General features: G+C 44.6%; 2 protein-coding genes, 1 long non-coding RNA gene and 1 other non-coding gene across 6 annotated transcripts in view; 2 read left to right on the top strand and 2 right to left on the bottom strand.

Moving 5' to 3' along the window:
* Window positions 1-684, bottom strand: part of Prp40 (pre-mRNA processing factor 40) — a 58,614-nt gene extending 57,930 nt beyond the window's left edge. For all 3 annotated transcript variants that reach the window (XM_065452493.2, XM_070532098.1, XM_070532099.1), the window contains exons 1-2: window positions 631-684; window positions 391-546 (exon numbers count right to left, since the gene is read on the bottom strand). In XM_065452493.2, coding sequence (XP_065308565.2) covers window positions 391-546; window positions 631-684 — 210 coding nt within the window. The remainder of the gene's footprint in view (window positions 1-390; window positions 547-630) is intronic.
* LOC135918790 (uncharacterized) lies at window positions 2-15,022 on the top strand. The gene is made up of 3 exons (XR_010569769.1): window positions 2-259; window positions 9,953-10,081; window positions 14,893-15,022. It is a non-coding gene; the product is annotated as an uncharacterized lncRNA (long non-coding RNA).
* Window positions 6,408-6,531, top strand: LOC135918791 (U5 spliceosomal RNA). Its single transcript, XR_010569770.1, has one exon. It is a non-coding gene; the product is annotated as a U5 spliceosomal RNA (small nuclear RNA).
* LOC135918788 (coiled-coil domain-containing protein 177-like) lies at window positions 9,899-26,343 on the bottom strand. Its single transcript, XM_065452498.2, has 9 exons — window positions 25,579-26,343; window positions 25,252-25,510; window positions 22,812-23,032; window positions 21,039-21,167; window positions 17,456-17,566; window positions 15,834-16,013; window positions 14,860-15,153; window positions 13,428-13,537; window positions 9,899-10,061 (listed from the first exon to the last, which is right to left on the bottom strand). The coding sequence occupies exons 1-9, from the start codon at window positions 25,756-25,758 to the stop codon at window positions 10,046-10,048; spliced, it is 1,500 nt and encodes a 499-aa protein (XP_065308570.1). The 5' UTR covers window positions 25,759-26,343; the 3' UTR covers window positions 9,899-10,045.
* Window positions 26,344-26,450: the final 107 nt, after the last annotated feature.

The following is a 26,450-nucleotide window of genomic DNA, read 5'->3' as shown; positions in this document are numbered from 1 at the left end:
AACAAAAAATGAGACATGTGAGAGATCACGCGCGCGCGGAGCACATTGCCGGTGTAGTCGATGCAGTGCGCGCGTGTCGTTCAGATGACTGACTATCAAGCGCGCTTGAAAGTTGTCGGCAATGTGTGAAGTGTCAAAACAAACAGCCGCGCACGCAGCTCGACAGCGGTGCAGTCGGCTCGTGAAGAATTGAAGCGCAGATCATCGAAATTCTGCCCCTGTGGTCAAAAGTAGCATGCATCGTTCTCATGAGCATCACGTAAGTACACTTTTCAATTTAAATCAGTGTTAGGCGATAGAAGCACTGCAAAGTGTGTCCTTGTGCGCGGCTTAAAGTCAACGAGTAAAGGAAATCGAAATAAAACAGTCATAATGAGTAATAACACGTACCATGATTGCTTTCGGTGTTTGTACCACCTGTGTTGACTGTTCAGTGAAATTTGCATAGTTCGCAGCAGCCGCACGAAAGCCGGGCACTGGATACGCACAAGACAAGCGTAGCCAACGCCGTTCCGAGTTCTCTAGTAGTGTTGCATAATGATGATACTGCAACAAAGTTCCAAAGTTGGATAACTCGGGAAAAAAAATCAGTTTTGCAGCGAAATGCTACACTCTAAAACCAAATTATACCCTTTTGGTTGTATCTTGCCACACAACGATAAACGTCATCTGTCTTGTCCGCATTTCCTTTCTTTAACGCTGCGAGCCAGGTACTTCTCATTGAGGAATGGCATGCGCGTTTATCAGCATGGCAAGCATTTGACAGGAAAGTAGCGGGCGCGGCGTTTTCAAGAAAGGAAACGCACAACGATAATCGTCATCTGCCTTGATGCGTTTCCTTTCTTTAACGCTGCGAGCCTGGTACGTTCCAGTAATAACGCGCGTGCCGTTCGTTACCGGAAAGTACCGGGCTCGCAGCGTTAAAGAAAGGAAACGCATCAAGGCAGATGATTATCGTTGTGTGGCAGAAGGGGCACTCCAAAGGGTGTAAACTGTTCTTAGAGTGCAGTAACGAACGCCATGCGCGTTATCAGCATGACATATAGCATCGCCGACAGGAAAGTAGCGGGCGCGGCGTTTTCAAGGAAGGAAACGCAAGCATGGCAGGTGACGATTTTTGTTGTGTGCACTCTACACTCTTAAAACGGTTGCATTCTTTGGGGTGTATATTTATCCCACAACGATAATCGTCATCTGCCTTGCTTGCGTTTCCTTTCTTGAAAACTCAGCGCTCGCTACTTTCCTGTCGAGAATGCTACGTCACACTGATAACGCGCATGCAGTTCGTGGCTGGGAAGTACCGGGCTCGCAGCGTTAAAGAAGGGAAAGGCGGGCAAGACAGGTGACGATAATCGTTGTGGGACAAGATAAGCCCCTAAGGGTGTAAAGTTTTCTAAGAGTGTAGAGTGTGTGGCAAATATACACCTCAAAAGGTGTAAACATTTCTTACACTCTTCACTCTTAGAAAAATGCGTGTCACGCACGTTCCATTAATGTGTCGTGGGATGCAATAACGGCGTCATTTCTGCCAGGCCACCTACGCGACTTCATATGGCGTCTAGGGTGGCAAGTGCTTCCAACTCATGACAGGTTAGAGCAGAGGGGCGTAGTCCCATCTTCACTGCGTCCAAATTGCCCCCTTCAAGAATCCAACAAACATGTGCTGCTGCAATGCATCGTTGCCAGGGTATTTTGGAGGGTCTTGCATACTGGTTTCCGTTGCCGTGGAGTTAACCGCTTTATTACATCTGGTCGCTGCTCACGTGGCCACTTTGCATGACTTTTAATTGCTGCGGGGGCCTTTTGTCTATGGTGTAACCTGTGTGAAGCAGTTGCTGCGGGACATCGTCACCGCGCTCTGTTTCCACTTCTGGGGAGGCTCCACTTTGAGCTACTGTCGTTTCTGTCAGACGAGTTGTTCTTCCTTGGGAAAGAAGAGTTCCTTTGACAGTGGTCATGCCGTTTCCTGTAGGTGTCTGATAGACGTGCACGGCTTAATTTTCGACCAGCCTGGTTCTTGTAGCCAGACCATCAGAGGTGTTCACTGAAGGTGCATGGAATGTAGGTGCCTGTGACTTCTGTGTGTGCATGATCTCGTATACCTGATCATTTCTGTATATACCCATCCCAAAGCAACACTTCAAAATTATGGAAAATGGCTCTGTCGCATCATCATTGTACATAACCATTTTGTACACTGTATATATCAACATCATTTTATATGACGTGACAATTAATTTATGTGTAACTGTGTGTTGCTTGGGTCTATGTGGTTATGTGTTAGTGAGTGAGCACTTCTTTGAAAATGTGCTGTGTATACAGTGCTTCATACTTTGTATATGTGATCGTCCTGGTGGAATTGTGCCATGATTGTGACTCAGTGTTCGTATCGTCTCTTGTTGAATAAACTTTTTCTAAACACACACATCCTGCATGTGTGTGTGCTGCCAAGTCCTTGTCCTATTGACTGACGTGTCGGTCAGTCTTGCAGCGTGGCAGCGGGTGCTAAGAATGTCTGGCCCCAGAGTAGTCGTCACTGGAAGCAAAACCTGGCACTGTGCAACCAACGAGCTCACTTGGGGATCACGGCTGTTGGATAAGAACCAAAAAAAAGTAAAGACAGTTCTGCGTAGTGAAAGCTGTCAAAAAAGCGAAGCTGGTTGTCGTTTTCTCAAGTTTGAACTCGTGTTTGGCTCGATTTTCATGAAAATCTTTTGACTCATCGACGTTTTGCTAGATTTGAGCTTCCGTTCCAGATTGCACACAGTCTTCAGTTGTGCGAGGTTGTGATAAAACCGCAGTCTATCACACGCCATGCGCCTGTGGCCACACTCACAATCGAGGAATTCTCTATTGAACCGCCCATCAGCACCCTCCGTAGAAGGTATCTCTCTGCATCGACGTCTCAGCTTGGCCTCCTGCTCTCGAAGTTGGGGGTTAGCTTGCCTCTGCTGGCGCTTGACCTTGGTTGCCTTCTCCTGAAAGTGAGGGTTGGCTTGTCTCCACTGGCAATTGGCTTGCACTTCCCATTCTCGATCCTTGGCGGTAGCGGCTTCGCTCTGCTTGCGCTTCTCGCTCTCAAAGCTCAGGATTTGCATGACGTCAGCGCTGCCGCTTGCCCTGAACAAAATCCATGGGGCGAAAGGGCACGCGCCGGCGAAACACCTGTTCCTATACCCCTCCTATGGCCTATCCCCCATAGTGAGTTTGTGCCATTAACTTGCCCCCTACTTGACACTGGGCGCCGGATGGCGAAGGATCGACGTAGAATGTACAGCTCCTCTGTTAAAGAAAAGGTGTGGCCTGCTGCGTGCATCGAAAATGCCGTCATCTGCCACGGTGCCATCACCCGGACACTATTGTCTGGGATCGGCATAGAAAATGCGTGAGGAATGCATTTCAAATGTCTTCGCCCATGGAAACCGACAAGTCCTGTCCCTGACAGCTCACACTGTTCAGCCCAGTGAAGCGGCTGAGAATGCAACTACAGCTGAGGCATTCACTCCCTTTGCAGCCCGCTTGACGTGGCAGACCGCACTTTTTTTTTTATCCAGTGGCCGTGCTTGGGTGAAGCTTATGGGATATTATTGGCCTTAGTGAGGTTAGAAGAACTGTGAAAGCTTATACAGTGCTCACTAACGGCCACGTCCTCGGCTGCAGAGGACTTCCAGATAAGAGACAATACAGGGTAAGATTCCTTATCCATAATGACACAGCGGGCAACATTGACGAATTCTACAGCAATAATGAGAGCATGATGGAATGTGTAAGCATGACTAAACGAGGACGTGGAAAGAAACAGATACACAGAGACAGCGCTGTATGTTTTTTTCTACATCCTCGTTCAGTGGCGCTTACACATTCTATAATTAATTCAAACCGACTAGCAGTAGTCGTAATAAATCTGAATAGAAGGTATAGAATAAAGGTAGTACACACCTACATACACTCCAACCTCTAACTGTAATGATGAAGAAATGGAAGAGTTTTGTGAAGATGTTGAATTAGCGATAAGAAATGTTCAAACTCAGAATACTGTAGTCATCGGTGACTTCAATGCAAAAGTAGGGAAAAAGCAGGCTGGTGAACAAGCAATTGGCAACTACGGCATCAATTCTAGGAACTCCAGAGGAGAGATGTTGGTAGAATTCGCAGAAAGGAATAAGCTCCGAATAATGAATACCTTCTTCAGGAAGCATAACAACAGGAAGTGGACCTGGAAAAGCCCTAATGGGGAAACAAGAAATGAAATTGATTTCATCCTTTCTGCCGATCCAGGCATAGTGCAGGCTGTAGAAGTGTTAGGTAGGGTAAAGTGCAGCGATCATAGGTTAGTGAAGGCTAGGATTCACCTCAATTTGAAGAGAGAAAGAGTGAAACTTGTCAAGAGCAGGCCAACCTAGATTCAGTAACGGTAAAAGCGGACCAATTCAGGATGCTACTTGCACACAAATGTTCAGCCTTACAACAGAGAGATCAAACTGACGTAGAGGTAATGAATGAAACCAGGTGAAGCGGCAGGTAAGGCACCAAGGCAACCAGTAGGTAAGCTCTCCCAAGTAACAAAGGACCTAAAAAATTACAAAAAATGAAAGTGTCCAACTCAAGAGATGACACAGAATTCACGGAACTGTCAAAACTGATCAACAAGGAGAGGATATATGATATCCGAAATTATAATGTGAGGAAGACTGAGGAAGCAGTAAAAAAAAGGTCGCAGCATGAAGCCAGTGAGAAGGAAACTTGGTATAGAACAAGCCAAGATGTATGCACTGACAAATAATCAGGGTAATATCATCAGCAATTCAGAAGATGTAGTAGAAGCAGCGGAATAGTTCTGTACTAATCTGTACAGTACCCAGAGCAGCCACACGGCCTTCATTCGAACAGAGACTCCTTTTATAACTAACAATGAAGTTAGAAGGGCCTTGCAAGACATGATCTGGGGAAAAGCGGCAGGAGAAGATCGAATAATAGTCAATTTAATCAAAGATTGAGGAGACATCATGCTTGAGAGGCTGGTGTCCCTTTATATGAAATGTCTCGTGATGTCAAGGGACCCGGAGAACTGGAAGAATGCCAGCACTATTCTAATCCACAAAAAGGAAGACATTATAGATTGAAAAATTCTAGGCTCATTAGCTTACCTTCAATATGGCATAAAATATTCACAAAGATAATTTGCAATAGATTAAGGGCAACACTTGACTTCAGTCAAACAAGAGAACAGGCTGGCTTCAGGAAGGGATATTCTACAATGGATTACATCTATACCATCAGTCAGGTAATCGAGATATCTGCAGAGTACAATCAACCTCTCTATATGGCTTTCATAGATTATGAAAAGGCATTTGATTCAGTCGAGATAGCAGCAGTCATAGAGTGCATTACATAATCAAGGAGCACAGGAGGCATACGTGAATATCTTGGCAAATATCTACAAAGATTTCACAGCTACTCTGGTTCTCCACAAGAAAAGCAGAAAAATACCTATAAAGAAATGGGTCAGGCATGGAGACACAATCTCTCCAAGGCTTGAAAGGAGTATTGGAGCTATTAAAAGGAGAAGGCTTAGGAATGAGGATCAACAACAAATATCTCTGCAACCTTCAGTTTGCATATGACATTGTCCTGTTCAACAACACTGGGGACAAGTGACAACAAATAATTGAGCACCTTGACAGAGAGAGTATAAGAGTGGGGCTGAAGATTTATATGCAGAAGACAAAAATAATGATGAACAGCCGGACAAGGGAACAAGAGTTCAGGATCGCCAGTCAGCCTCTAGAGTCTGTAAAGGAGTATGTTTACCTAGGTAAATGACTCACAACGGACCCTGATCATGAAAAGGAAATTTACAGCAGAATAAAAAGGGGTTGGAGTGCATACAGCAGGCATCGCCAGATCCTTACTGGGAGCTTAGCACTATCATTGAAAAGCAAGGTGTACAATCACTGCATTCTACTGGTGCTGACATATGGGGCAGAAACTAGGAGGTTGACAAAGAAGCTCGAGAACAAGTTAAGGACTGGGCAAAGAGCGATGGAACAAAAAATGTTAGGTGTAACGTTAAGAGACAGGAAGAGAGTGTCGTGGATCAGAGAGCAAACGGGGATAGCCGATATTCTAATTGACATTAGGAGAAACAAATGGAGCTGGGCAGGCCATGCAATGTGCAGGATGGATAGCTGGTGGACCACTAGAGTTACAGAACGGGTGCCAAGACAAGGAAAGCGCAGTCGAGGATGGCTGAAAACTAGGTGGAATGATGAAATTAGGCAATTCGCAAGCGCAAGTTGGAATCAGTTGGCGCAAAACAAGGGTAATTGGAGATCAGCTCCAATTACCTTATGACAGGAAGTGGCCTTCGTTCGGACAGTGGACATAAAAATAGGCTGACGATGATCATGCTCATGCCTCTCCTTATTAGTTCACACTAATGTTTCAGCTTTTACTAAAAATTACCATGGGGAGGGCCATTTCAATGAGCCTATAGACAAATTTTTGAAAGGCTCTGCCAATTATGAAACTGAAAATCAGAGCAATTGTACGCTGTGACTTTAGGTGCGGTGCATGTCATTAAGTACCCGGTGAGTTTGATCAGATGCATAACATATGTAATCAAGCTTGTTGATCACATGCAGGCAAGCAAACACAAAGACATCTCGCTCGATGACTGCAGAAACACGATGGCGTGAAGAGTGGCAAGGGAATTCCCCTTTGAGCTGCCTCTCGTTCCAACATGAACTAGACGTGCACGACATCACAGTGCACATGAAGCCATACCTCAGGTCTGCTAGCCTTTGAACCCATCGCAAATTGCCTCCAATATAGGACACGCGTGGCCGAACTCAGCTCAGCCACCGCAGCAAGAATAGAAGAGAAGAAGCACACTAACCTGCCCCTTTCCCTACTCCTCCCTCCTAGCACACGTGAGAAGTCTGTGCGAGCATGAGAGAACACCACCGCAACAAGCCACCGTCCTTCTTGGCTCACCCTTGCAAGTTTTCGCTCACACCTACAGCATACGGCACAAGGCTGCAATCTTATCGCATTTGGGCTCTATGCGCAACATCACGGCGATGACAACCGTGGGAATTCACCTCGAGTGTCCATATAATTGCTATCACAGTAAAAGGGAAGGGTTGACGAACATGGTAGTTTAGAATGATTCAGAGATTAAATGTTGATTCTATCTCTTCTCCGTCTGTTCCTGGCACTTTTTCGTGTTCATTATTTACTCATTTCATAACTTATCTGCTTAGTATTTCATGCACAATTAGATCCACCTTGTCTTGATAAGCGTTGACAATTTTCTTACCTTTTTCTTTTTTTAGCGTGATGCTCTGGAATGTGCTGGGTTTTCTTGTTGCTCTTTAATGCTACTGTGAGGCATAGAGCTTATTGGCATTGAGCGTTTACAGCTTTTTCAAAGCATGTGCCCAAGGCTCAGGCGATACACTCACGCAGTCGGCCACTCTCTGCTCTCCCTGCTTACCTGACCCATCTCTCCTCCGTCCCGATGATGATAATTAGTTGACATCTCCTTCGGAACAGGGCAGTGACAAAGTCACCTAGCCTGCTTGAGCTAGTCTATATATATTTATCGACCTAGCATTTTGTCTTCGTCTCCTTAACCTTTTCTCTCTTCCTCAAAACCTCTACATCTACCTTGTATAGTAATCTATGCCTACAACGGAGCCAGTCCTATCAATTTCGTACCAGCTTTCTTTCCACCAATACTCTAAAATCTCAATTTCTGACCAGTTAATGCTTCCATATCTGCTTTAGTTGCCAGCACTTCTGGAAGGTGGACGTTTCCCAAGGGTTTCTATACATGAATACCCTCACATACCATTAGTATATGGCGAGTTGTCTCCAGTTTTTGATGCAACATGCACATGCCTCATCCTGTTTCGAATATTTGCTCTAGTCTGTTTTTGTCCTTGGGCCTTAACCAGCTTGGGCCTCACACACAACTTTGTCCTTTATCTCTGCCCTTTGTGTTATTATACAGATTTTCCTTTCCAATTTCTTCCTTGCCATACTTGCAAATCTTCACAGTCTTCTATGTTCCCATCCTTTGCATTCCGATTTGGTGTCCCTGTTTCTCTCACTTTCTGTCTATGACCCCTTGTTGTCTACTTATACCTTCACTTAACCTGTACCTGGTTGCTAACTTTCTTGACCTCTTCCTCCATTCTGTGTCTATGCTCTTGAAGTTCAGGTGTTTGTACACTTTGGCCATCCATTTATTTCACCCATGAGCCCGAGTCCTTCTTCGAAATGAATTTTGCTCTGCGCTTCTCCGACTTCAAAGCAGGCCTAAACCATGTGTCCCTGCACTGTCTCATTTTATATTGAAGCAGTTCAGGGAGACGTGGGCACTTATCGTTGGCAGTTAAGTGACAGTGGCGTGGCAGTTAAGTTAGGTGGCACTTGGAGGCGGCACAGCAGAGGATTACCGTGACACAGGTACTCGCATGCCACCTCGTTTACAGTTAATTATACTCCTTTTTGATTATATCCTTTGTTGCTGACTACTGGTACGTGTTTTTGGCATGGAGAAGAATCATTTGATATCTCTTTTATGTTCATACAGCTTCTACAAATTACCTAAAGTGACCTTTTTTTTGGAAGTGGTTACAAGACACCCAGATACGCCATATCCATGTGAAGTCAGCTAAGAAGACCTTCTCTGCAAGATTTGCAGAGAAAAATAGAAGTAGGGTGTGTGGCTTTAAGTACACAAAAACGCTTAGTTTCTAAACATCCGAATTAAAATATTACTGCAGACTTGTGCGACTTTGGAGAACCATAGCCCAATTTCCAGTGAAACTGTTTCTTTTGGGCTGTTGCAATACTAACTTCAGTTGCCTGTAATTAATTAAATCACATACCTAAAAACGTCACCAGTTACAGTTGCTCAGTTTCAAACCTCATGGGGATGCACGACTCCCATGCATCCCTCAATGTTGTTTTAAGCAACATTCCAATGAAGAATAAGTGTTCATCAAGTCTTACTTGATCTGTATCAAGCAACGATTATACTTGCAACATGTGGACTTGTACGTAAAATGTGAATATACCAAGTAGTACCTCACTTCTCTGCTGAAGGTCTTGTATCATGGAAGAATTTTATGTTTGGTGTAACTGTTGAGCTACTGTGGCCTCTCTAGAAAAAATTTGGGCACGCCGCATGCATAGTCACTGTATCTATTAGCTATTGTAGCAGAATAAGGCATAGTTCACCAATCCTCTTAACCTTTAGGGACACTTCTGCAACTTATTGAACCACTTACGAAGGTTTAGAAAGTGAAACAAAAACAATGTGCATTAACTGTACAAACAAAAAAAATTCAGGTAAAAATGTTGAACTGATCTACCTTGCTCCTTGTCTAATTCCAGCAATTGGAAACCATACAACCAGCAGTTAACATAGAAATTGGAAGATAATCCAGTTCAACTGTTCTTATTTTCATTTCCATGTAGATGGATATGCATATTCATGTGGATTTGACAACAAACACAGCAATGCAGCTGAATCATTTGGCTTCATGCTCATGACTGTCACCCAAGAGAAAATCAACCAGCAGTAAACCATAGACTGAAAACCATAACACTAATGCATAGTTGTAGTAGTAATTTATTAGTGTTGTATTAGATAAACAGCTTACTGAAGAGCTACATTCACAATAAATATTTTATCCTTTGAATGTTCCCGTTTGAGTGGTCCAATAATTTCGTTTGAATGATTCTCTGCACCTTTTTTTATACAAATACGATATGACAACACATGATCTTTTCTGCTGGCACTTTGCTCCAAGCAGACTTGACACACTTGCCTTGCTCCTACAGTGACCCATTTGAGACTGAACAGTTAGTACAGCTGCACCACTTTGAATGTATGAAGCAGGAATACATTTTATTTTCCCTTTCCGGGGGAATCAAGCAACAAAATGCAGGAAGGAAGGAGCCCCTCTCCTGCGGAATCTGCTTGCCCTTCCCAGCCAGCCGGACGGAACCCCAGATGGAAGTGGCCGGCTCAGTCGAGCATGTCCCTGGAAACACACACAACTTTGTGAGAACTCTCCTCTTGTTACAACGTATTTCATCCTCGCAAGAACAACTCCCATCTGCATCCTGTTTCAAATTTGACTGGATCTTTTCAATAAATGTGAAACCTATACAAGATGCAACCAAGAGCCATATTTTCAATTGATCATTTTCATGTTGATCTTCCCTTTTGTGGGACATTTTCAGTGCAATACCTCATTTAAGGGGGTCCTGAACCACTCCTCGGGCTTGATGAAAAGACATAGTCCACATAGTCCATGGACAGCATACACCGTTGTGAACATCTCAGCCAAGTTTTGCAGTCTTGCGTGGCACGTGGGGCTCGCAAGTGTAGTGCAAAGTCACCTTTCTTTCGACCACTCTCTTTTCAACAGAAGCCTGATCCTCATGCTTTTCTGGACACATTATTTCGTAATATAGCATATTCCCATATGTGGCTGGTATTGGTCAACAGCTGACGTCAATCCAGAAGAGTCTCTGGATCAGTGCATTGCTTCCTACTATTACTGTATATATTTATTGACCAAGTTTGATAAATAGGCTTAAGTGAAAATCTGGTTTAGAATTTTTATAATAATTACATACTTCCGGCAGAAGCCGACTATACGTAGTCTGCTCACGCTTGGCCACCACTGCCCAAGTAGCAATTAAACTTTGGCCACCCTGCTTATCAGTGCCATAGACGTCGGGTTTCGCTAATTTAAACTAGTTTTTAATGCTCAACTAGCCTAGAACCCCGTGAAACTTAAGGCAAGACCGATTGCCAGTGTGTGCTTACTCTGGCCACTCCTGGTAAGACGCCTTGGCAGACTTATTGATATGCTTCAAAATGTGCAAGTTGGATGTGGCTACTATCTGTGGATCAAGCTGGTGAAGGAGAAGGCCAGTCCGCACCAGATAGCACCGTCAGACGAGTGCATGAGCGTAAGCATGTCCTGTCATGCACTAAGCAAATGCTGCGCTTACGCACTACAGTTGCATGTACCTGAGGTCTGCTACATAGCGTCATAGCTACCGCACGATTTCGCGACGAGTTCACTGGCTAAAAACATTGCGGCTCGATCAGGACAACCACACTTGGCTTACATGTGTTATGTCGTAGGCGCCAAAATTAGAAGTAGTGGCGTGTGCCAGGGGCCCTGAACCACTCCTCAGGCTTGGTGAAATCACATAGTTCATGGGTAGCATAAGCTGCTGTGAACATCTCAGCTAAGTTTTGCTGTAGTACGCAGTACGTGGAGCTCACAAGCGAAGCACGAAGTCACCTTTCTCTCAAACGCTCTCTTTGCAAACAGAAGCCTGCTCCTCACTCTCTTCGAGATGCTTTATTTTGTAACAAAGCGGATTCCTATACACAGCTGCTATTGGTAGCTGCAGTCGGCTATGCAGCATAGACACTGCAGCCATTGCGGGGTGCTGCTACGAGTCCACAGGGTAAGTGCACTGTGGCTGGCTGAGGATGAACTGCGTTGTTTCGCTAACATTTACTGCGTCGTAGCCACCAAAATCGCGAGTCGTGGCGGCGTCTACGTTAACATCCAAAATGAAATTTGAACTGCACCCACAGTGACATTTAGAAGGCACAGCGTTGTGGGCACGCCCCACTACGACACAGCCTTCACAGTGCCAGGCATTGAAGAAGGAACAGGAGCATAGAGGAGGCCTTGTTAAGACTACCAATAACTCTCATTCTGCCGTACGCATTGGAGCACATTTTGCAGCAATGTATTTCTTAAATAGCCTATTTTACCTCCAAATACATTTTTCCAGTTGAATAAAGAGTGGTTCAGGGCCCCTTTAATTGACAGGCATCTTGTCAACCCATTTGAAAACTGCAATATTTCATCGCATCAGCTACCATTGGCCAAGCCAATCAACAAACAGTGAAAGCAATGCGTTGAAAACATGGTGTTAGGTAGGTTTTTGATGAGCATTCGACAACCTACTGGCATAGGCCTGCGAAAGCCCGACTGGCATAGTCGGGCTTTCGCAGTGAGTCGGGCTTTCTAGATTCGTGAAGGCCCATCAGCGTGCTCTATTGATAGTAATTCAGCTGGCTAGATTGGTGAATATGAGGAGCAATAAATGCCCTTGTGAGTGTTTGCACTTCTGTGTTGTCATTTCTTTGTGCCGAGAGCATGTTTGAGACCCAACAGACCCAACCCAACAATCTGCCATATCTGAGAAAAAAAAAAGGCACAGATATTTAGTTTAGTTTATCCTACTGACAATACAGTGTGAAATAATTCATACCAGGTCCTGTGTCTGTTGCCAAACTTAGGGCACTGAATTTTGAAGCCAAGCACACAATTTCTTTGCCTCTTGTCAAGCATATTTATAATAGATAGAGGCTAGAATTAGATGATAAAATCAATTGTTTATATAAATTCTCTTCAACTAAACCTTTCTGCAATATCAAAGGATGGCTGCCACCTAAAGTTACAAAAGGCTGGCAGGCAGCCAGGCACTGCCATGAGCGTCTTATTTGTAACACTGCTTCTGTCTTAAGCCTGTTTCACATGCAAGCAATTTCGGCCCAGAAACGGCACCTTGGCTGTAGCAGGAACCAACCTCTTCGCCCAGAACCTGTTTTTCGAGCAGCGCATGCACAAATTGTAATGGTTACGAGATCGTAATGGTTGGAAAAATTCACAAATAGCGACCGTGGTGATGAATGGTGAAGCGTCTGCTAACAATGACGTGAGGAGCACGTGACAGGGGCCGTGTCGGCACACGAAGGGGCTCACGCGCCTGAGCTAGCGACACTTTTCTAGCTAGCTCAGTGAGGAACCAATTGATGGGAACTTCCATTCACACACTAAATGGGCTGTGCATGGTTGTGATTTCCTTATCTTTGCCTTTTTTGTGTGTGTGGTGGGACAGTCCATGTTTCTCAGAGACAAAGTTAGCATGATTAATAATTAGAGTGTATTTTTACACAAACTAGTGTAGAACTGGGGTTGCTCTTGGAGAACAACTAAATCTGCATCTCACATGAGCTGAAACATGGACACGTGAAGCTCCAGCACCTCTTCTGGGAACCATGGAAACTTACTGCTCACGAGCACTCTCCGCAAGCTGCACTCATCGCTAGCGACGGGCATCGCATGAAGAGGGTGCACGTGAAACGAAGCCATGTCTGCGCACTGCAATTCAACTCAGCGGCCACAACCACCATCGTGCAGTCGCTTGCATGTGAAACTTGTCGCTTGCATGGATCATCCATGCAGTCGCTTGCATGTGAGCAGTCATTTGCATGGATCATCCTGCACATGGCACCTTCACACATACCCATGTGCACAGCTAGGTCTTGGGCAGCAGAACAAGAGAAACTGACAAGTAGCACTCACTCATGAGACCGGGACTTCCTCACGAGGCCGGGACCCCAAGAGGGTGGCAGGGAGGGCTGCAAGCGAAGTTGCTCTCGCAACCGAGCAGTTGCCAGGGCAAGACGGCGTGACTGCATAGACAAATCCCACACGAAGATTACCATGCAACATGGCAGGTATTAATTGTGGTGTCTTAGGGCACCATGCGGAACGCAAGAGGACTGCAACTACTACATTGTGCAACCACAATACGTATATCAAGCAGCCACCATGGGTAGATCTGAATGAGCTAAATTCCCTTCTTTTAGCCATACCCCTAGCCATACACAGTAGAACCTCGTTGATACGTTCCCGTTACATACATTTTCCCGGGACTAACATTCGCAATGTGAACACAAAAATGGCCCAATAGAGTTACCCTTATTTATACTGGTTCATATGTTCCAAGAAAACACGATTTTTCGGTACCATTCAGTACGTCGTCAAACTGCGATCGTATGATATGTTTTCTGGCTGCTAGATCCCATGTAAACAAGAAAATGCGCGAGGCACACGAAGCAGCTTCACTGCAATACTCACCTGCCAGTTTCACGTGAAAACGCCAGCGTGCTCTCAGCTTCTCATTTCGGTACCAGCAAATCTTTTCCAGGATAGTCGCACACGGCATTCACAGCTGTCACTGCCAATCCTATTGCAGTAAGGATCTTTGCCTATCTGTTTCACAGTACGTGGTGCCGTCGGAAGTGCAGCTCCAACGGCACCATGCACCGTCATTCCGTCGCAGCTCCGTCGTTCCTTGCTGCAGACTGCGATTGCATATGTTTTTGGGCCACTAGATCCCATGTGAACATGAAAAGGCGTGAGGTGCGCGACTGAGAGCAGTATATAGCCGCCAGTCTGACATGAGAACGATGGCACGCACAGTTCCTTATTCCGCCCGCCGTACGCCGCATTCACAGCTATCGCTGGCAAAGCTATTGCGATAAGTGTCTTCACCTATCTGCTTTATAGCGCGTGGTGCATAGTGCCAATGGTAGAGTACTGCATGTTTCTAGTATGTGATAATCCAAACACACTGCCGTTCTCTGCTGCAGGCATCACGTTTCACTTTGGCAGCATCTGGCGTCGCCCGCCAGCTTGATTTCGTTTCTGTTTCCTGTCGCCCACTTAAAACATCACGCAATAAGAAAAGAACAAAACATGTCTCAGGCCACTGGAGCACCAACTGGTTGATGCGCATCGGCGCTTCGCATTGCCTAAATGTCAACAATAGTTGAGTCTGTAAAATTTTGTAGTTATTCTGATCGTATGTTTTCCCGGTTAGCACATTTTTTCTTGCGGCTTCTTCCAAAACGTATGAACGAGGTTCTGCTGTATTTGACCTGAATCTTAACAACCATCTGCTGCCCCATAAATTTACTGCTACTAACACCACATTACAAAGAATGCATACCTGCTCAACAAAAAATTCCTTCTGCTGTGCCAGCTGTCTGGCACGCTCTTCCTTGTCACGTAGCCGAGCTGCTGCTGCCTGCAGCCGCTGCTCACGGTCGGCCTCAACCCGTGCAAGGTTGCGCCGCTGCTCAGCCTCCCGCTCGAGCCGCTGACGCAGCGCCTCGCGGCGCCGCTCCTCCAACCGCTGCTGCACTACCTGGCGGGCACGTCCATTGGCCGCTGCCTGGTACTCAGCCACTCGCTCCCGCCACACGTCTAATGCAGCGTCCATTTGGCGCTGCTGCTGAAGCACCTGCATTGCCACAAACAGGATGTCTAGCAGACCCAGATGTGCAAACAGTCGCAGACCAAAATAAAACACAAACATGCTCTATGTGTGATTATTAATATTACTGATGCGTGACCATGTATGATAGCTACATATGTCACACAGGAAAAGTGAACATAGAAATATGGAGGAGGGCGTGTCACCGTCACAGGTCACTTAAGTTTCATTCCAACAGAACAGCACAGTGCTAGCCCTTAGTTTAGATAGTTTTGCAACATGTATTTAGGCAGTTTAGCATTTCTCTACTACTTCTGAGCTCCTTAGCATCGAGCATTTATGCAAAAACTGACAGTTCAAGTGAGTACAACTTAAAATATCATTAAGAGGTTTTTGTTTGTTTGCTCATTAATTTTGAAACTTTGTGAGCACAGCTATGGGCTTCCAATGTTCATGTTGTCACGACTCACAGATCTTGAACAACCCCATTTAAAGTTCATTGCACAGCAAGTTTCTAAAATAAGGAATGATGAGAGCAACATTTTGGCTACAAAGGTTACACATTTGCAGCCAATGCTTCTGTCCATGGCCCGTCACCTCACAGTGGTATGCACATTCTTCGTGATGCCCGAGATGCCAGCAGTATAAATGGCATATGCAGGTCCTAAGCAGCCAAAGCACAGCAACACCTTCGTTCTCGAGCCTACCTGTCCACGTCGTTCTTCAACTTGCTGTGCACTGCGACGGGCCTCATTTTGCCTCTGCGCAGCCGCCTGAGCGACTCGCTGGGCACACTGCTGCTCTTTTTGGCGAAGGCGTTCTTCCAGCTGCCGACGCCGAGTCTCTTCTTCGACCCACACTCGGTGTAGCCTCTGTTCAGATGTTGCCTGAAAGCAGAGAGAAAGAAAATCTCTGCTTTAATACTGAATACCACTCCTGGGCTTCTACGTAGCACAGGAGTGGTATACTCGAGCTATAATTTTGGGGGGATACTTTCACTTTTGCGATATTTCACATAGCTATCACCAGACAGATCAGAGTCTATGGGAAACTGTGTTCCTGGAACAATGCCAAGTATGCTGTCACCTGTAGACACTAATGCGTCCAGCACTAGTTACCCAAAATCTCAAAAAAGTGATAGTATACCCAGAAATGATTGCATATGATTAATTTCCCAGGTACACAAAGTCCATATAAAACCTCACTTAACAACAGTGTACTCCACCAAAGAAATGCATTGCCTTAGAAGGAGAGAAAAAAGGTTGACGTAAACAGTCAGATATGTTTTTAAACTGACACTAAGTATCTTGATTTCAGTGTGAGGTATGTTTGCACAAAGCAAATATACCTCCATTCCTGTTTTGCTGAGAGCAAATAATTCATTGTGTTAGCAGAGGTAATTTCCTGGCAGTGTTAACGAAAACATTAAAAATCAGGGAGTATGCCGTTATCCGACATATCATGCGGTTGCTGGTTGTCTTCTCATATAGGTTTGCATCCCGTTTCCTTTTCTACGTCCTAGTTCATTTTTGTACTCTTGACATCATGCTCACAAAACACGAAGAAAACTTGTCACTATATGCATCTGGTGGGTTCCTGTCACCACTGGCCAGTGCTGTCCTTCAGACTGTACAACAGGCTGTACAACCTTATTGCCTGCGTGCTGTGTTTACAAGGACTTCCACCAGTCAGTCCACTTTATGTTTGGTTTGAGCCCCATTCTACCATAGAAAAATAAACAAGCCAACACAAGCTGCGCTGGCCTGATCTGAATTAATTTTCGCATAAATCACTATGAGACAGGCACTAAAGCACAGCCAGTGCAACAACTCTATTAACTGGTGCGCATATGCAACAGAATCTCACTGACGGAGAGATCACAGAAAAAGTGCATTCAATCACCATATATATTACCAGCATCAATAGTAGCCACCTCAAGTATCTGATAACTACATCGGAGCCATAACAACACAATGAGCCACTACTGCCTTATTAAATACACAGGTAATAATCAGCAAGCTTTCCTTAGCACATGAACCCCTGACAGTGCATATCTGAAGTTCAAATGCAATGAAACAGTCACTGCACTGCTGTGGCAGTATCTGCATGAAAGATCTCGCCAACGGTGATGACCAGCATTTTCAATCGACACTCCCCACAGTAATGCCATGTAAAGCGAGACATGACTAAAGAGTGCAATAAAGGCCCTCTTTTTAACACCTTACACTACTTTGCTTTGCACTGTAACAACTTGACAGCCAGCCAGGCAAGATGCCAAGATGATTCACTGTCAAAGAAAGGTCTACAGGCATGCCTGGTCCAAGCTTACGGTTGTCTGCCGAGATGTGCTATTGCGCCGTTCTTCAGCTGCCGAAAGAGTTTCACTGTCCAGGAGCTCGCAGCTGCTGCTGGATGTCAGGGCCTGACGACTTCTCCAACGCTGCAGAGTAAGGCTGCTGATTGTCCACATGCTTCACATAGCAATGTTCTCGTCACACATAAAACTCAGTCCACAGTGGAGAAAAAAATATCAAAAGCTGTGAAGGCTGTCCTCAGCTCGTGTTGAGAAAATGATACCAAACTTGTAGGAGGAGAATTAAGGGTAAGCAGACATGTTGTGCAAGGCAACAAAGCACAAAAAATTTTGAATGCTCTTTTTAATGTTGGCCCAAGTTAACATCTTAATCACACTTAGCGGAAACACGAACAGTATGGATTCAGGATTCAAGCACCATGAGCTCAGTCTAATGGCCTGTTGTGCAGGACTGCATCACCGAGTGACAAAATGTAATCATCAGTGTGTAAGAAACACAAATCTGTTTAAAAGCAACAACACAATTTTGCGGACGTAATGGTGTAAAAAATATCAATGCTGTGGACTTTACCACGAAATCCAGTAGCAAGTTCACTAATAAGCAGAACTATTCTTTGGTTTTTGTTCAGCATCATGTGAATCGCCAGCTTACTTTTCTGGAGTGAAGTTCTTTAAAAGGGCAATCAGATTACCAAGGTCCTGGGACGTCAACTGCTATTGCACATGCAAATGCACTATTTTTGAACAATTTTTGTATAGTCTTTTATTCCTCTAGCTGAACATTAATTAGGCTAATTTAATATCATGCAGTCTCTCTAGCCATAAAATCACTCAAAACAACTGATCCTTCTGTCTCAAAAAAATTAGCATCTTTCATTGTGAAAGAATACATAACACTTAACTGCATACTTAGGGAAGCAGACAAGGTGCTATACTGCATGCCAATGGAACCAGGGTCAGAGAGCTGAATTTCAAAGTTCATTAATAATAATTGCACTGTTGTGGACAAAAACTGAACAGACAAATTCAAACCAGAGCAACACAGTTGCAAAATTGTATTAGGAGTTGGGGATATCGATTAGTGTGGCTGATCTGAATTCCAATAAGCAATATATCATTCTATGTAGAAGAAAAGTAACTGCCTTTATGCACAGAGACTTGCGTTTTTCCATTCATATTATAAAAATTTCTTTCTGCGCTTACCACTACTCTGTTGCTCAAATTTCACAGCAAGATTCCATTTTTATCACTTGGATTGCTCAATATAACACTTGGCATTGTTATTTGCATAATTTGATTCTCTTTTAATTTGAATTTGCCTACATCTGTGCTTATTGCAATGAGTTATGTCCCAAACATAATGGCTATGGCATCACCTGGTAACTTTGGCGACTGTAGCACCTTTCAGCACCTGCAGGTCTTCGAGATTAGTTTTCATTATTCCCTTCACTGAAGGTTCAATGCAGAGCTCAGAGAAGAATGGACAAATGCAAATACCTATGTTTTTCTTGGACAAGCCAAGCAAGTAAAAGTGTGCAGTGTTATATTGAACTATTTGAACCATAAAATGCAAAGTTGCTGCAAAATTTAGACAAGAACAGAGCAGCAATAAGTGCAAAACTTTTTTTTTTTTAACAGTGTGAAGGGAAAAGTGCGTCTCTGTATAAAATCAATTAACGAAAGTTTTGCATCTCCTAGTGTTCGTGTTTGAATTGTCTTGGTTCACATTTTTTTATGTTTCCATGACAGTACACACTGCTGGCAATGTTCTGTCCTGTGTTTTTTTTTTTTGTGCCATACTAGATGCACTCTGGACTGCCATTGCCTAGCAGCAACAATGCATGCCAATCTCATGCACAAAGCTTTGCAGTGCCCTTGAGGATCAGACAGGGTTTGGGACATGACACTTCGCCACTAGGCCAAAGAAAAAAAAAAGTAAACAAAAAGGGATACTTGCCGAAAGAAACAAACCAAAACTGACAGGCCCCACGGTTCGCTAACATGGTCTGCACAGAGCAAAAGATCAAGCCATGAGCATGCGGCCGAGGCGAAACATGAGAACTAGCCACTCTCTGCAAAGATTCAGGTAACAAAATGCAGATACAGTCACACAAGCACAGCACATCTCACTCACTTGCAACTCTTAAACAAACAGTCAATTCTTAATTATTGTATTTGCACGAATATTATGCAAGCAGGGAGGGGGATAGGAAAGAGGGCTCTTTTGGCAAGCTAGAAACTATATACACATTAAACATTTATGCAATCTCAGTATCGCTACCATGCAGTATTAAGAGTAAGACTTCAGTGTCTCCACATCTTCCATAGATTTATTTATTCATTCTGTATAATTATATTTACATTATGTTCGTTAAATTCTGCACACAGTGTCATATTAATTCAGTTATATTTATTATGACTGCAGTTAGGGGCAAAAGTTCTCGAAATGTGTTGTACAAGAGGACCTCTGAGCAGTTCTTGACCCTTACACTTCTCTCTGTATATGTGTTTTACATACCTTATGTCAATCGCCGTGGTTGTTTAGTGGCTATGGTATTGGGCTGCTAAGGAAGAAGTCATGGGATCAAATCCTAGCCACGGCGGCTGCATTTCAATACGAGTGAAATGCGAAGACACCCGTGTACTTAGATTTAGGTGCACGTTAAAGAACCCCAGGTAGTCCATATCTCCGGAGTCCCCCACTACGGCGTGCCTCATAATCAGAAGGTGGTTTTGGCACGTAAAGCCCCATAACTTACTTTTTTAAAATATATTTTATGTAACCTCGTAAAGCCTCCTTTATTGATAACACAAATCATACTCACGGGCCCATTGCAGAACGTTTCATCATGGCATGATGCACAAATTCCTTCAACAATGTGCTGTCAGACGAGACGCCCAATGCAGGCAACAAGCATCATGGTAATGGATAGCTAACTGCACTGCACTAGTATGTTTCGAAATAAGTGTGCTGCACTATGCCTAGAGACCAAATCTGCCTTTAGCAGGTAACACCACACAGGCACACACTGCAGCAGTGAACCACTCTTAAGAGTACACTGCACCATCACACCCTTTGCACTTTGCTTCATGTTCATATTCTTGCACACATGCGTCTACATGTCTGCATTTGCCCAATTTTTGTGCTCTCCCTACAAGAAAGCACCTTATCAGCATAGCTCAATTGCCCTGTGGTAGAGCTTACAGAGCACAGAAGGATGAAAGTAGGGGAAAAACATTTTCTCTTTATGTTCAGAACTCTCTTCCAGACACGATGCAAGATGTCTTCTCAAATTCATAATTGCACAGAGAGACAGAGAGAGAACTTATGGTGTTATATTCGTGCAAATACAGTATGCTAAATAATGATATGCCAAGCCACCAAGATAACACTGACATGACAGAGAGTGCAAAAATACTGCATCAAAAACTGCACAACAACAGGGGTGACGTGCAACTATTTGAACATGCTACTCATGCTAATCATCTGTAGATAATTCATGATGCCAGAGCCCGAAGTGTTCAGTATGGCTTAGCCGAAGCAATTGCCGTCCACTGAAGTGCAGTTGGGGCCCCAGCATTGCAGAACATGGCCTACCTTGTCACGAGACTGCAGGGCCCGCTGTTCTTTCTCCTGGTCCCAAGCACGATGCGCCAGCCGGCGCTGTTCAGCTGCCTCTTCGTCACGCTGCCGCCTCTGGAGCATTAGCTGCAGTAGCTTCACATCCTGCAGCACCACACCCCCTTACATGCTTATCCTTGAATCCCTCTAGTTCATCACCTTTGAATGTCTTTGCTGACTCTAATTGTGCTATGTTGCATTTCACACCTACTATGAACGTTTTTCATAATTGCAAAGCCAACTTGCCTGTGAAGCAGTTTGCCAAACTAATGATGACGTGGTCATTTTTGCAATCAGTAGGTTTGAGCACAATTTGCTTGCCTTATGGCGCTACACTAGGTTCCAAGCATGCCAACACTATAGAGGGCACTGCAAGGTAATCATCTCCCAATACATTGTTTCATCAATCAGCCAAGGAAATCTTTTTGTGCATGTACATTACAACAAATGACTTAGCCTCATATTGCCGAACAAAACCAACAACGAAACAAGCATGGAAACAAGGCACTTCACTGATTCAGCAAGGCTGATAAGTGGCTGATGCAGGAGTAGCCAAGAAGCAGACAGAGAGTGCTGTTGCTGTACTCTGTCAAGTTTCGCCATATTGTCGGCTCTGGGGCTCAATGATATCAGTGCATGCCACAAGCTGGATGCGGTTTCATGTAGTCACTGCCCTTACCACCAAGGTTCTTGTCAAGTGCCCAAAATGAGCATGAGCAAATAGCATATTTGCTAAAGTATTCTGGAACAAAAGTATGGAATAGCATAACACATGAAATTAGAAATTTAAAACATTGTTTTGAACGAATGCTTTCCTCTTCCTGAATTGATGGATCTTTGTATTTCGATTTTTTTAATACCTGTGTAACAATTTTTGACCTTGTTGACATGTGATGTGCTTATTGTCAAGTGTCATATTTTGCTATTAATTATGTCGGTCGATGTGCCTCATTCTGACCTCTGTAATTTGTGCGTGTTTTTTAGAGTGTAGTTCTTAGGCGCCTATTCCTGCATTGAGCATCGACATAAAACGAGCACAGCAAAGGATGAAAGCGCAAACACGGAGCACAGCAATGGGTGAAAGATGGCAAGAGCAATGAGAGGGTGAGGAGAAAAGTGGAGGAGAAGGGTGCAGCAGAAGCACGAGGACATTCTTCACAGCGACAACCAGGCATGTGGCGAACATGTCCACCAATACCATATATGAAAACAAACCGCTTGCTTGGGTTTTGGGCCCACTGTGTATGTGCTACATTGCCTGTGCCACCACTGCTAGAGAATGCGCTCTGCACGAGCCATGCGTTCCCATGTTGACGCTTTCTTTCTGAACATTGAGCAACCCAACCGGTGGAAATGCTTTGTCTGCAACTGCTGCTAAGTGAGCTGCCCGAGCAGAGGCTCAGCGCCGCCGTCAAGAGGGCACTGTCATTCAGAACCAAATTTTTTGCCACAATATATTGCACAAAAACACCTTAACAGCTATGCTCAAAATTCGCATTAGGGAGTATTGTAATCATCGGTGGATTTTTTTCTTATCTCTTCTTTGCCGATGATACTGTGTGACAAATTTTTGTATCTCCTTGCATTTAATTTCAAGTTCCGGCTTCTTTGTACTATTGTATTGACAGTTCTTCAAATGCACTTTTTTGTAAATGGTCGCCGAACTAGCCTTTGGCTGTGAGACCATATATGTGTGCACTGTGCGAATAAGACTGATGTGCAATAAAGAACTCAGAAGCCAGTGATCACCTTGGCAGGCAGACTGGGTTTATCAACCCAAGGAAGCAGTGAAGCTGGCACAGGGACCAGTGGTGCTGGGTGCCTGAATGGGGAAGTAGGTGTTGACTTGCTAGCAGGTCTGCCTTCTGTGCTTGATCCAGGTGTGCTGCCTTCATCAGAATCTCCTTTTGCTGATGAACTTGGCTCACGAGTTGTGCTTGTTGAGTCATCCACACTGCCATCATCCTCATCTGCAAGAGACCGTGCAAGCTGAACAAGGTGCCACTACAATTTGTGCCGAGTGGCGTTCGAGTTATGCTACACCAATGAAAGGCCTTCCCCTGTGGAAAACCGTAATGAGCAGGTCACAGCGTTGCACAAAGCACAAGCTAAGTGTCTGTACTTGTACTTTTTTTGTTGTTGTTATCTGTGGGAGACGGACACAAGTGGCAAAATAAAATGAGTTCCATACTAATTTTAAAATAGGCCACAAAAGCCAAGACACCGATCTCACAACTTGAACTGTGTTTACACTTTACACAGACATGCTCGCAACAAGGCTCAGGGACCACATTATAAAAGGAACATGGCCACAATTGCACGAACAGAACAAAACAGAAAACTGGACACAGATATTGTAATGACAAGTGAATAGTGAAATTAATGTTCCAGAAATGTGTATTAGCAAATGCAGGAAACAGTGGATGTGTAAGTGGAATGAGATATGTTCTTTTCTTGGCTTTTAGTACTATGACATTAAGATGCATTTGATGAGGGGTAAGTGTCGTCATCACAGAGTTTCATACAATAATTACTCGAGGGAACTGTGGAACTAGTGTCTACAGGAGCTGCAAGCAGGATGGTTTGGCCAGCATAGGAATAATAGGTAGTACATTGATTAGCCAAAACTACGTCCTTCAGTCATTAAACTGCTTCGTGATTTTGTAAACTCATCGTATTCAACAAAGTATTACGTAAAAAATAATTAAATTGTCCAAAGGCATGATTCGAACACATGACCTCTAGCACTGAACCCCGATATTGAAACCATTATGCCATGTATACTCATGCATCGACAAGTAGCATAGAACACCCTCATGAATTTCTCGCGGGCAAGCCAGTGCATTAATACGCTTGGTGCATTCCGATTTGTCCAACCTTGCCAGGCTGAACCACTTCGATTAGTAGCGATTGTTTGTGTTCACAGTCTCCTACATTTAGAAAAGTAAAGGTTGCTCTGAAATTTAGGACAATGAAGGCAGATAAAGTGTAATAAACAAAGTCGCAAGAACATCTGAGTCCACAAGCACGAAGATCAGACAAATCCATGTGCTTCCCACCATTCCCTTGGCGGATGAACGATTGCAGCGCCAGAGTTCCCTCTAGTAATTATTGTAGGGAACTCTATGGTGGTGATATACATGTGGCACTACCAACAGAAACTGATATAACATACTAACAGAGGGTGCCACAAGGTTGTTGCATTTGTATGCATATATATATTGCATACAATATATTGCATATTGCATATATTGTATGCATATATATTGTTGGAGAAGTATGGGAGAAGCTGCAGTGAGCGTAACCAGGCTGATGATGATGATGATAGCTTATGTTTGGGAATAAAAAGTGCAAAGGACTTCTTTGCCAGAGGAGTTGAGCATTCAGAACAAATGCTTTTCACCAATGGAATTTCAAACGTATTAAAATATACTAATACTAGTGATCATTTTAGTACTAATACTAAAATGATCATTTCAAATATACTATAGGTCTGAAAGGCTACTCTAATATGGGCTTCATCCGGAGCGCTTTCGATCGTGATCAAGTCAGACTGAGATCAAATTTATCGGTCGCAACTGGCTCCTTTGCACAAGTTGCAGAAGGGAGCCAATCACAGTCAAGAATTTCGATTCGAATCAAGCTTGATCGCAACAGAAAATGTCTGTGTGACACATATAAAATGAAGCCAAGGTAGTGACAAGAGATTGCTATTTCTTTGATAAGAGGTTCCTCACCTTTATCTAATCATGTCACCAAAAGCAAACACTAAAAGGCAGAGCGGGAGCAGCACAGATGACAAGTGTGAGACTATGTGACTTTACCATCAAATGTCTTTGATCACCTGTGCGCTTTACACTGATATTCAATCCGATAGTCTCAAACAAGTAAGCTTGCGGGTGGGAGGTTTTTACACCAGCAGAACACTGCTGCCAAACATACTTCAGCGCTTAAAACCTGTCTCACCGGATTTATGGGCTGCACAGTACCTGCAGGCTCTTTTCCGAACATTCCTCTGTGACGTGTCTCATCTTCAAAATGAGGATTGTTAGTATGCCTCGCTCTTGCTGCACTTCGCTAATGAAGCGAGGTTCAGCAATGGCTAGGTGCTGCAGAGCTGCCTTTCAGGCGACTTCTGTGATGGCTACAGTAATGCTTGTTTAGATTTTTTATGCACGCAGGTACTTACCTGACGACAGGAGCACCCCGAGCGGTCTGGTGCCGCTCCGGCGTTGCACGACACGGCTCCCGGGAGACAGGGACAGTGACCGGCGGCGACGGAGCCGGTCCAAGCGGATGAGGGCCTCTCGTTCGCGCCGGCACCGGGCCAACTTCGCGGTGCGCTCACGCTCAGCCTGCTCGAAGAGCCGCCGAGCCTCGCCCGGTGATACTCCGGGTGCGAGCTCCTCCGCAAACTCCTCGAAGAGCCTCGGCAACAGCTCGACCGGCTGCGCACACATCAATTAAGGTGGACTATTGGATTGCCCCGGGGCATGACCCTGCGTTTGATTCTCACCTTGACGCCTTGGTTGGCACATGCTTCCAGCGACCGCGGGCTGGTCAGCACATAGGGGCAGTCGGAGGCATCATTCTGGTCAAAGTTGTACAAGTTGAGGTTCAGGTCGTGCGGACTGAGACAGTCGCTCAGAGACTGTGCTAGTAGATCGCAGTTCCATTCGCTCGCTTGCGTCGTCATACCGTCAAGCCGGCGGGACACTGCCCGATCCAGGCGTGCATGGCGCGGTGGTCAGCAAAGCGAACTAGCAACACTATCGTTCGCGGATGCAACGGTCGTACCAGCGCAAGCAGGCATCGTTGGCATCGTCGACCATCGGCCCATAGCCTTCAGCTGGAAAGATACCACACTCTCACCAGGCGCCACGACGCGGCAAGCTCTCTGGGTGCCCCGTTGGCGTATCTGTCGGCGCTCATAATTCCTCCGGTCTATATATTATGTAGCAAAGCAGACAAGTTAATAATAATGTGAGCGCACGTCGACTAGGAATGTCGGAAAAGCGCTTCCTTCTTTACCACTTAATCTCTTCTTTGTGTGTGTGTAACGTGTGCGTGTAAATCGTGCGCAAAAGCCATGCAGAAAGGTGCAGTAAGGTAGGGAAGGAAAAGCATGGGGAAAATGGGGAAAGCGAAGCTAGAGTGGCGAGGCTGACACACCCCCCTGCCCCCTATGTCATTTCAGGTGACTTTCATACTCAGCACTTCGCGGAAAGGTGATGTGAGACTAGAAAACTTTATCTAGTGAAATAAATTTATTTTTTTAGGATGCCTAGCACTTTACCATAAATATTTGGCACCGAATTTTTGTGCTCTTTTACAAAAATCAGTTAAATACTAAATTTACTAAATGTTAAATAACTAAATACTAAAATA

The sequence above is a fragment of the Dermacentor albipictus genome, chromosome 1 (genome assembly GCF_038994185.2).
Source record: "Dermacentor albipictus isolate Rhodes 1998 colony chromosome 1, USDA_Dalb.pri_finalv2, whole genome shotgun sequence".
NCBI lineage: Eukaryota > Metazoa > Arthropoda > Arachnida > Ixodida > Ixodidae > Dermacentor > Dermacentor albipictus.
The sequence above is the reverse complement of the archived record's forward strand: the minus strand, read 5'-3'. Positions and strand labels throughout refer to the sequence as shown.

Coding starts and splice junctions, on each gene's coding strand:
- LOC135918788 (XM_065452498.2), bottom strand. CDS start 25,758: ATGACGACGCAAGCGAGCGAATGGAACTGCGATCTACTAGCACAGTCT. Junction 21,168..22,811: donor AACCCAGTCTGCCTGCCAAG/GTGATCACTGGC, acceptor GTGGTGCTGCAG/GATGTGAAGCTACTGCAGCT. Junction 17,567..21,038: donor CCCTGCAGTCTCGTGACAAG/GTAGGCCATGTT, acceptor CTTACTCTGCAG/CGTTGGAGAAGTCGTCAGGC.